The 12,124-nt window shown below is 44.1% G+C and overlaps 1 protein-coding gene and 1 non-coding gene across 4 annotated transcripts in view; one reads left to right on the forward strand and one right to left on the reverse strand.

Annotated features, from left to right (window-relative positions):
* Positions 1-1,632: 1,632 nt before the first annotated feature.
* LOC120903905 (fez family zinc finger protein erm) overlaps positions 1,633-12,124 on the reverse strand; it is a 32,161-nt gene continuing 21,669 nt past the window's right edge. For 2 of the 3 annotated variants that reach the window (XM_040313574.1, XM_040313575.1), the window contains exon 2: positions 1,633-4,579. In XM_040313574.1, coding sequence (XP_040169508.1) covers positions 2,369-4,579 — 2,211 coding nt within the window. In that variant the 3' untranslated portion in view covers positions 1,633-2,368. Of the gene's footprint in view, positions 4,580-6,050; positions 6,916-12,124 lie in introns of those variants that run through there. The other variant, XM_040313576.1, reaches the window with a different exon arrangement.
* Positions 10,301-10,373, forward strand: Trnar-ucg. The gene has a single exon. It is a non-coding gene; the product is annotated as a tRNA-Arg (tRNA).

The raw sequence follows: 12,124 nt of genomic DNA on the forward strand, positions 1-12,124 counted from the left end.
GAGCGAACCTTCCTGCAAAAACAATCGCATACCAAATTTTCGAAGTTTTCAAAGAATTTTCTTGCACACAGGCACTTTATCCCATGGTAATCTCCTATCCATTCGAGCAAACCTCCAACACACACACACCCTGTAAGATTACGTCAAAAGTACCGAAATCGCACCAATTACGTACGATTTTTGTGTCCCTCGCAACGAAACAAAGCAAGCCCGGTTGCATCCCTTGTCCAGCAAACAACCGCCCATTGCCACAAATGATGGTATCCATTTTGTTTCCTTTCGTTACGAACAGTAGTACCTCCTCCCGGCCTATGGTCAGTTGCATCAGTGTGAGCGCAGGAGGCGGTAATCCGATTTCAGTGTTGCAACCTCCGTTCGAGCACCAGAATGTTTAACCGAAGGTTGTTGTTTCTTCGGGGAACAACCAATTGAACCCGATTGGAATGTTGTTGTAACAAATGTAAGCTGCCATGCTGCTTTCGCCCGCTTGCGTTCCATTCCTTTTACTGGTAAGGTTGCATGACTGCTGGATATTGCATTGTAATTGAAGTTTTGTGCGAGCTTTCCAAAGGCACCAAACGGGAGCTCGTTCACCACCTTTTCCCGGGAGGGCAGAAGAGAAATGCTTATTGACAAACAAATATTTCATACGGTCGTGCATCATAAATGTGTGCTAGTGTGTGTATTGTTGATTGTTATTCCGAACTCGTTGATCGATTGTGATTTATTGGTTTGTTCGCGTATTAAATTGCAAACATTCCAGCAAACGCAATCATGGCGAATACATGCTTTATTGAGTCGTTAAGAGGGGGAAATGGGGTTTCCTTTTTATAGACATTGCTTTTGGAGCTAGCCGTGACGAATGTTCCACGAAAAGTCAATTGGTATTTCAAGGGGTTTATGTTTGGAATTTGATTTAGTGCTTATTTATATAATGTTATAGCTAACAATCGAATGTTTAGACAACAATTCTAGAAGATTAGAAAAGATCAATATGTATCATAAAGTAGACATGACCAAGACTTGCATCATACATCCACTGCTAAGTAACAAGATTATAATAATTGTAGAAAACAGTAAGCAAAAAGAATAAAATTATGATTATCTAGAATTGGAATATTTTTTTAAGTTGATAATAGCTTGTTATATTCAAACGTAAAATTTATTGACAGAGCTATGTAATAAATTAAAAAAAAAACTTTTAAAAAATTTAAAAAAAAAATAAAAAAAAAACATCGTGTATCCGATTGAGGTCATAATGTAAGCATCTTTGAGGAAATCTAAACTAAGAAACAAACTAAATTCCACATACAATAAAGAAGCAAATAAAAGCTTAAATAACACAAAAAACTTTGAACAAAAACTTTAAAATGTAGAATAAACCCCAATTTCAGAGCATAACTAAAAAACTAAAATAAGCGCTGAAAAAGTAAAATCAGATAAAAAAAGAGTAATAAATCACGAAACAATAAAACCACTAAAGACAAAATTCCAATAACAAGGTAGAATCTTAATACGAACAGTACCTATACTTACTTACCAATCATGGGATAAACAGAACAGAAACACACAGAATAACATCAATAATTTCTCAATAAAATTACACAAGTAAATATCAATCAATAAATGTAGTTATGTTATTTTTCCATACTTCCACACATCCCTTACCGATGCGAATGATTTATTTAGCTCACTTCATTTACACGCGTGTGTGTGTGTGTGTATATATATACTTAAATATTAATAATATCGATCAACGTATTAATTCCATTAATTCACCCTCGTAAATCCCCAGATTGATGATAGCCTCTTTCTAATCGATCCTGCGATCCTGTCCCAAACCCCAACAAGAACATATGTCCACCACACTACAACTACAGAGCTTAAATTCCTAACGCGGCATTATGACGACGATGACGTTGTTTCCTCTCACCTGCTTACCCACTAAAAACACACAAAACCATTCATTTTCTTCCGTCCCTTTCTGCCTAGGTACGACGCATTTTAACTGGGAACGGGGCAAAGCGCTGCTTTAATCGAACTTCCCTACTCTTCCTAGAATCTGTTTTTTTGTTTGCTACCTTCAAATCACGCTGGCGTTTGTCACACACACACAGACCTATTGCACACACTTCATCTACTCTAATTCTACTACACCGGGCAGCACAATCAAAGCAACCACTGCGACTCAAAGCGCGCTTCGCCACAAGGAGAAGCGCGTGAGTGGGTGAGCGCCCTCTTACGGTGAGACCGCCGAAGCAACCGCCGTTACAGTGATGGCCGCCGTCGTTGCGTTACTACCTTGCGCTGCCGCTGCCACGGGTGACAGCCCACCGAAGCTAATGCCCGCCTGCTGGTAGTACTTCTGTCAGAACACCTTGCCGATGAACGGACTGTCGGTGACGGCAGCTGCCGCTGCCAACCGTTGATGGTGCCGTCCGCTTGGCATGAGAAAGGGACTGCCGTAATCCATGCCTCCGTTGCGCATAGCAGCCGCCGCTACGGCTGTATGATGAAGGATGGATGCACTCGACCAGGATACGGGCGATGTGCGGGACTGTAGCTCCGAAGGGCCAACGTGACCATGTGGAGGACCAACGTGAGACAGTGCGGACGCGTGCAGATGCAGTGGATGGTGCAGATGATGCGGCGGTTGTTGTTGTTGCGGTGGAGGTTGCTGAGCAGGATGAAGGTGTGCCGGAGGTGATCCGGTTCCGCTCGGAGGGCTCGACATCATCGGAGGGGCAGATGCGGACGTCATCGGGGGCGCCGGTGGCGCTGGCAAGGAAGCGTGCTGATGTACTGGCGATCGTGCCGTAAGCGGCGAACCCCGATGATGGTGATGGTGATGATGCTGCTGAGGCGTACCGCAGCTTCTCGACCGCTTGTGCCCTCCGCCCATACTAACATCGTGCAGCTTGCGCATATGCTTCTTCAGATCGAAGTTCCGACAGAACCCCTTCGCACAGATCTTACACGTGAACGGCTTTTTGTCGTTGTGCGTGTGCATGTGAAACGTAAGGTTGTAGATCTGATGGAACGCCTTGTTGCAGATCGTACACTTGTACGCCTTATCGCCACTGTGCGTGAGCTTGTGGTTCTTGTAGTTGCCCTTCTGATGGAACCCCTTGCCACAGTACTCACAAATGTAGGGCTTGTACCCCGCGTGGATGCGCGTGTGCGTGTTCAGCGTCGAGGAGCGATTGAACGCCTTCCCGCACGTCTGACACTTGTGCGGCTTCTCCGAGGTGTGGATGATCTTGTGCCGGCAGAGCGTCGACGCCTGCCGGAAACCCTTGCCACAGATTTTGCAAATAAATGGCCGTGCACCGGTATGGACGGGCATGTGGCGGGTAAGGTTGTAGTGCGCATTGAACACCTTGCCACACTCGGGACAGGCGAACGTTTTCTGCTTAGCCGCCATTGCGGCGGCTGCTGCTGCGGCTGCCGATGAGGAGGAAGAACTATTCAACGACCCATCGGGACCACTGCCGCCCGGGGAGCCACCCACCGAGCTACCGCTGGAGCTTAGCGACGAGCAGGTACTGCTGGTGGAGTGGTTCAGATTCGCACGCTTCGAACCTGTTTTGCCGCCTGAGGTGGCGGTGGCAGCCGCCGCTGCTGCTGCAGCCGCCGCAGCAGCCGCCGCCGCAGACAGTAGCTGATGATGACCGCCCGCATGCAAATGACGTCCATTCATCGCACCGTGGGCACCATGGACGCTGGCACTTTGCACAACGGTCGTCGTCTGCAGGCTCGCACCCGTCGGTGGTGGCGATAGGGTAGGACTGTGAAGCCGCCCGGGCGCTCCGTAAGGGTGTAGAGCCGCCACAGCCGCCGCATGGTGATGGTGATGGTGATGCTGCTGCTGGTGGTGCTGCTGATGAGTTAGGGCGGCATACTGAGCCGCTGCACACATCAACTGTCCCGGGTAGTACAGCAGCGGATACTGACTTAGCAACTCCTGGTGCCGGTTGCTCGCCACGAACGGATGCATCGAGTTGGGCACGTACTTCTTGAAGGCGGAATCGTACGCTTCCGCAACGGAGCTGACCGTTGTTGTCGGTGGTTCGTAGCAGGGACTAGAGCCGGCGGCTGATAACGGACTCATCGACTTCTCGTGACTGCCGTGGCGACGCTTCCGCAGCAACGAACTTCCACTGCCCGGTGAAACCATCGAAAGCTCGATCGTTTCATCCTCACTCGCTACATCCACTACCGCATCTTCATCGTCCTCATCGACATCGTCCTCCAGCTCGTCCTCTTCGTCCTCTTCCTCATGCTCCCGATCATGCCGTTCCTCTTCACGATCTTCCTCCTCGTCATCCTCATGCTCTTGTCCCATAATGTTGGCGATCGAGAACTTGAGCGTGGCACCACCGCTCGGTCGCTGAATTTTAGCGGCCGGCCGGCTGATGGTGGCTGTTGTTGTGGTGGTGTTGGTGGTGACGGGCCCATGTGGACTAGGCCCATTGTCCGCGGCGGACTCCGTGTCCGGGACGGCTCCTTCCATGGTGGGACTCTTCGCTGTCAGCGGTACTCCTGGTGGGCTACACGGTTCCTGCATGCCACGGGGACTCTGTACAAGAAAATAGAGAAAAAAAACAGGAGAAAAGTTAGCATTCATCTTGTACGGCAAATCATTAACAGACGCCACATGCTATCGTCCCAAAAAATAGATGATTGATTGAACAATCCTATACGCGTGTCCTCCCTATTTTAACCGACGGCAATGTCCAGCGGTTGAATTCAATTTAAAACAATGCATACACGCCCATCGGAATTCATACCATTCTCACTGATTTGCCTCATTACATTGTTTAATCCCTCCGAAATAATTATATTTTGGCAAACAGTGTCCTGGATGAAAATAATGCCCATTAATACCCCTTCAAATTGGTCAACCTTTTGCAGCTGTTGTTTGTTTGTTTTGCAAAAACACACACACTAATTCTGCTTTCATAATTCAACAATTGTCCACGGTCCACCACAATGAAACGGGTTAAAGGAACAAAGGGAACATTCCTTTAAATCATACAAATATTGAGGTGTGGAACGCACTCATGGAAATATAGGTGATTGAATTTTAAAATCCATTCTTGAGCTCAATTAAAGCTCTTTGAATTAATGTGAGAATAGATTTTGTTGGTTCAATATTGACGCGCAAGTTTTTCCAAACAAAAATCAATAAAAACATTTAGTTTCTATTATTTTGCGTGTTTGTTTTTTTTTGTTTAAAAAAACAGAATGATTTTACCTAAACCGAATCATTGTCTTTTTTGTGTATAATTTATTACATCTTATTTCTTACTTTTGTTTAGATTGTATTTATCTTTCTGTTTTACTTTGTTTATTCATAGCTTGGCTTCAACTTACTTTTGCTTTATGCATACGTTAAACCTTATATCTGTTTTTGTTTCTTATCTTATCTTATTTAGAATTTACTTCAAGTTTTAAAGTTTATTTCCCTTTTTGCTGGTGTTTAGTCGAGTAATCAAAGCAAATATTCAATATGTCTTTCAAAGTGTTTGTTCAGCAATTTGAAATTCATCAAAGCACCGATAAATACAGCAACAGGAATATTCAAAAAGAAGTAACATAGAAATTTAACAGAATTATGCAAACAAATATTTGTAATAATGATCTTTTTTTATAATATACACTGAAATTGTACATCTTCTCAATGCTAATTACTAAAGGTAAAAAAGAAAATTATTTATTTGATTTTCAAAAAAATTGGCTTTTGTGTAGTCTCAAATTGAGAAAGGATAGGAATTGAAGCTTGCTGAACTAATGTTTTCGTAGCTAAAATGACTAACAAATGAAAATGTTCTACCTATAGTTACTAAAATAGAGAATTTATCCTGCAATCCTCCTTTTTTGTCTTATCATTTTATACAATTTCTAGATCATCTTGTTACAACGGTACATACTATTATTCATAATCATTGTTCAAAAATTGTATTCTCCTTATAGATTCTACCCTCCTCGCAATGCTTTAAAACTATTCATCATTTATCTTTACAATACACACATAAAATCATACGTACAAAATAAACCATGTTGTAATGATCGTTGACCGATTGAATTTAGCTGGCTGGAATGACCCGACCGCTTCCGTTCCGTCCAGCAAAACACTACGGCTCCAAAGTGTCCGTAACTCGCTCTCTCTCTCTTATCACAAATACACCAAACGATGGCAGCCTCCTTCACAATTGTCTCTTAGCCGTCTGTGAATAACTCACTCCAAGCCACGTACCAGCATTCCAGCTAGCTAGCGTCTTCCCATATTACAGTAAGCTTTTAATTTACGCTTTACTTTGCGCAACCCACTTGACGGCAATTGTTTTACACGCTCACACACACACACACTTGACACTCTGGCTTGAAGTCTTTGCCCAGCGGAAGTTGTGCAAACTCAATTAAGGAAATTAATTCAATTGATCGCACAAGTGGTCCTCAGTTACGCTCTTAATTTATGCCAACCCACATGAGGCGTCTTATCACATCCACAGAAGCACACACAGACATACAGAAAGACAGACACATATGCACAAGAATTAATGGATAAGTGTTTCTTTAGCGAAATTGATAATGCCCGGACTGGCTCTGATTGAGTTCTTGTAACAAAAAGGGAATAATTCACACTCGCATGTTTTTGTTTCCTATAATTCACACTTCCCCTGATGATGTAAACAGAGGCACACAAACACGCACACGCACCGTCTTTTCAGTGCGTCTTTAGTTCGTAAGACACACAACGAGCAACTCGTCTTTGCAACGGATTCGCTTTGCAACCTCAAGGGACGCTTCAGATCCACCCGGTTCGGCAGTCGAGACTGTTCTGACGGCTCACAGACGGCTGAAGAACCTCAGCAACCAAGCAGCAGCAGCAGCAGCAGCAGCCCCTGGCAGCCAAAAATTCAATACACCAGCAAAACACCGAAGCAAAAAAGGACGAATAGCAACCAGCCTGCTGCCCGGGCCCCTTGCAAAAACTAAAACAGCCCTCTTTAGACCCCTCCCCTTCACAACGGCAAGCAGGCGACGATGACGGTTGATGATGGTGCGACGGCAAAGTGGAAACGGATCGAACCCCTCGAAAGCGCCCAGCGTTTTCCCCTGCCTTGCACGGTAAATCACAGCCTGCCGCGAACCGTGTCGCTCATTCGTCAGGACATTTTGCAGCCTGCGCAAGGAGACGGAGAGAGAGAGTGAGAGACAGAAAGAAAATAAGAGAGAAAGAGCGAGAGCGCATTCGACACGCACACACTGCCACAACGCGCAAAAGGACACCCGACCGAAGACCGAAGGGACTGGGTCGGTTCACTGCTCGAACTGCTGCCACGGTGTAGAAAAGGACATTCTATGTACACAACTACACACACACACACACACACACACACAGGCAGTCGAGTGAAAGGTACGCACTAGAATCTTTGTGGCCTTTTCAGGCTGAGTCCTGAGTCCCGGCGAGTCGTCGGTAGCCTTTTTTATTCTCTCCTTACCATCCTTGAGCTGTCCTTCCATTCCTTTGTGTGCGTGTGTGTGTGTATGTAAGGCAGGGCCAATATGTTGCACACTTCGCAATGACCTCCTCTTCCTTCTCAACGACCTCTGCAGCAGAAGCTCGTCCTCACTGTCATCATCATCATCATCATCATCATCATCGGAGCAGTCCTCCAGTTTGCAAAAGGTCCTTTTTTCGGTGACGCCCCGTTATTTTTCGCCACGTCAATGCTGACTGCTCATCGTCGGCATCCGACGCCTTCAATCGTCGACGGTGGTTGGCCTGTTCCATGTGTCGTACGCTTGCCCTGACGCAGGCGCTTTCGCCACTTTCACGGAAAAGGACAACGCCATGCCGATGCCGCGGCCTTTCGCTCGCGCAACCGACCTGAGGATGAGCTGAGTGGATGAGCAAACATACACTACTACGGGGTACTGTGTTTCGCTGGCAGCGAAAGATCCGCGCAGCACACACAAAGGTGGTGCCTGGGGTGTGCGGCAAGGTGTGTGGGTCCTCTCCATTACGCCGGGGTCGGTTGGCTGGCCCGTTTGCTATATTCTTGTTAGCTCATTATCGTACACTTGAGCAGCGGTGTGTTGTGGTGGCTCGACGGAAGAGGAGGAAGACCCCGCGGGAATGGCCCCCACCGCGCGGGATGAAGATGATGGTGGTGGTGGTGGTGTAAGGCTGTTCCTTTTTTCGCCGCTCTCTCTTTCACTATTTTAATTTCAAAAGACCACCGTTGGCACATGGCTGACAAATCCGAATCCGTGCGTCCTTCCACGCTCCACCTGCGCCAAGGATAAAGCAAGCCATCGCGATAGTGCAGGAATGCATGATGCAGGATGGGCAGGGCAGGCCATTAAGCAAACAGTAAATAGAATCAACCGAGTCGAGCTGAGAGGGAAAGCAAAAGAAGAAGCGAAAAAAAGGCGAGCTTCTAGCGTTACGTGTTAAGCGGAAAGCTCAACATATAGCCAGGGAGGGCGAGGGAAAAGTGACATTAAATAGGAAAGATTGGCCCCCAAAGCTCGTGCCCCAACTCTGCCACCAATAGCCGCCCATGTGCCGTTGATGCTATTCGTTCGCTTCGGCAAAAGAGCGAAATGGCTGGAGCGTGAAAATATGAACAATCTTTTGTGTGGCGGTTGCGATGGACGCCGTATGGAGGCGGTGTAGAAGGTGTGCTTTTTTCTGCAAACCTTTTTGTGCATCAGCCTAATTAGCGGAGCCACCGAAATGGGTAGTCTTTTAAACAAATTTATTCTATTGATCAAATCATCGGTACAGCTTTCCCTTGTTTGAGTGTTATGATTATTAAAGACGGAAAGCTTTCAAACCATGTGAATTCGAGAGAAATTTAAACTTTTTTGATTTATTGGGCAAATTATGGCGAATTATTGGACTGAACATAAAAATGTGCAAACTTAAAATAAGAATCGACTTTATACCATTTCATGAGAAATTCTGAGACCTAACTATATACCATCTAAGCCTTTCACTACAATATACAACGTTTAATGTTAGTTTTGCAACATCAACAATCATATAAAATCACATTATTGAAAACATTACTGTACAATACTCCTAAAGACACTTTTGCAATCTCTTATTTAGTATGTGTGTAGAACATTAATAATAAAAATACAAAATATTTACCGAAACGGTATAAACTTTTAAACGATTTGTATCAAATACATGTTTACTATAGTTTTTAAATAGAAGCTTTACATTGTTATTCAATTTAACAGAAAAATATACTTGTGAACTTATAATATGTTAATAAAGAACAAAGTGTTTACAATAGCTTGAGGGAAAATAAAAGAAATCATTTAAATATAGTATTCAAATGAAACTGGTTATCTTGATATGCAAACAAATATAAAATTGCATTATACTAATACCAAAAACCCAAAATGTGGGTTGCAATAACTTACTTTTCGTATCAAATTGATTGGAAAATATAAAAAAATTAATACTAATTTAATACTGGTGATGTGTGAGAAACAGATTATGGGTAGAATACACCAAAAATGAATGATTCAATATATATTAAGTATTTGTGTATTTTTAATAGAATATAGCAACTGGTAAATTATTCTGCATTTTTTCAATACTTTTTAATAGATAAAACACACTTTTTGAGACAACTTTGGACATATTTTATGAACAAATGTGATATTTTGTGTATTTTTTACGTTCAAAACCCAAACTTTCACTCGTTTTCTCGATTGTAAACTACTTGCAAGCGCCCTTCCCACCCCACACACGTACATAGTCGTACTGTGTAAATTTGTAATGGGGCGCTCAAATTACAATAACTTCTCTTCGATCAGCCCTGTGCTAAAAATAGACACATGGTGTGGTGTGTATCCATCCCCACTCCGATCCATCTCAATCTCATCACATCGCCGTCACGCGGTCGCTGTCCAGACCGGCACAATGCGCGGATCAGCACTGTTGCGATAATTTCACAATCAAACGCAACAGCCTTCCGCAAGGGGGCTGCGGCGACTGTGAGCGCTCGACTGCGAGCGCATCGCACAAGAACGAGCGCCCGCCCCGGCGGTGCCCCCGCAGACACGCACGCTCCGATGCGTGAAGAAATAGTGCGCACAGCAAAGAAACTAGTGAGCAAAAATCACAGAAACAAACAAACAGCAATCGTTCGTACACACAATCGCAAAACCGCATTAGACCGTACGGCGACGGCGATGATGACGAAGACTGCGGCGAGCTACCGGCTTGGGTTAGCAGCTGTATGGTAGATAACGCCACGTAGACACAAGCGACCGTGTGGCCTAATGGAGAAGGCGTCGGACTTCGGATCCGAAGATTGCAGGTTCGAGTCCTGTCACGGTCGAATAAAAAGGATAAGCTAATTTTCCTTCTCCTTGCGAGAGGGGAATATAATTAGTTGAGTTATCCTGCAAATATTTTTGGTAAGGACATCAATCAATATCAACAAAACACATGCAAATTTATAAAAACGGTTTCCATAAAAGTTCAAAATTGAGAATGAATAGTTTCAAGTGCTCAAATTATTCAAAACATCAAACTATTGCAATTATCTCATACACATGAGTTAATATAGTACTTAGAAAAACATTATTTGTCACTTAACGTCCATTTACAGACCGGATGAACTTAAAATGTGTTTTTTTTATAACAAGATTCTCATAAAAATTAAAGAGATGACAAATGAGGGAGTTTGAAACAATTTTTATATTGAAATATTATACTTAACATAATGTTCGATTAACTAGACATCATCACGCTAATATTCAAATTTCACGAGATGTAGTACAAATTATAAGTAAATTATATGTCATTAATAATACGGAAGCTAAATATTCTTCATTTTGGGTAACAATATACCATATATGGATAAAAAAAACATAATACACAAAAGAAATATTAACATGTTTTTTTTTAGTTTATAATTAAATATAATATTGCAGGGGTTTTCATCGGTTCTGATACTTTTAGCACTCTTTCTGGACCCCTGTGACGCTAATTCAACACATGTCAAACCACAAACAAAGCCGAAATGTATCACTTAATGTCGCACAAAATGCCAACGTTATCAGATCATCTGAAAAACCCTGCATTGCTATCATTACTTTATTGATTCATTACAGGGGTTTTCAACCATTCTGAAACTTGTGAGATATTTACTGAATTCTTTGTAATGTTATAGCTGTAAAATTGCAGACAAGGTTGGAACGTATCACTTCTTATCACAATTAGTTCAACAATAATTCCAACAGTATCAGAACCACTGAAAACCCCTGTACATCGATGAAAGACAAGCAAAACTCGGCGCCTAAACTGCGTGAGTCACCTTATGTTATCGATTTGTATCGCACATTTTACCAATTAACCCCTTGCCACACCTCAAGATATCCAACCGGATAAAATGATACAACTCCTCCTCATCAAATGACAGACCCGGCTAACCCTAACCTCGTTAAACCTAGAAGTAGTTGAACCATCCGCCCTCCATCCATCGTTGAAGGTTGAACATTGCGCACGGAACATAATAAGCAAAAAATCACCTGGCGTGTGGCACACACACTTCTTCCGAAAACCCACTTCGCACCGGAGGTCGTGTGCTTTATGTGAGCAGCGCTTCGGGAAGGAAGCACCTGTCTTATTGTTCGTGCCACATTAATGAAGCAATCTCTCTTCCTCACTCTATCTCTCTCCCTCTCTTCAATGTAGGCTGCACAAGATGCAACGGCCCCGACAACAATGACGACCCGATTGCTCAATTCCAACTCTATCCTGTCACTTCATCTGATGATCTCCCGCCCTCCGCAGCAGCGCTCTTTAGGTTGCGAAAAAGGTAGGCAAGATAGAATTACATCAGACGCACGCGGGCGCTGTCCGTCCGTCTGCCGGAAGTGATGCCGGAGCAATTCGTACGCCGTACGCCGTCTCGCAAAACAAAATACTCGCACGGAAGGAAGTAAGATCGCTTTGGCAACGAAAATTCTCCGCTCCGCTTACGGAAATTCTTATCCCTCAAGCTGGATAACACATGACTGGAGACAGTACGGACAGCACGTACCAAAAGCCGGTGGAGGGGCCGACTCATTCCCGGGCTGGCAA

Source organism: Anopheles arabiensis, chromosome 3 (assembly GCF_016920715.1).
Source record: "Anopheles arabiensis isolate DONGOLA chromosome 3, AaraD3, whole genome shotgun sequence".
Classification (NCBI taxonomy): domain Eukaryota; kingdom Metazoa; phylum Arthropoda; class Insecta; order Diptera; family Culicidae; genus Anopheles; species Anopheles arabiensis.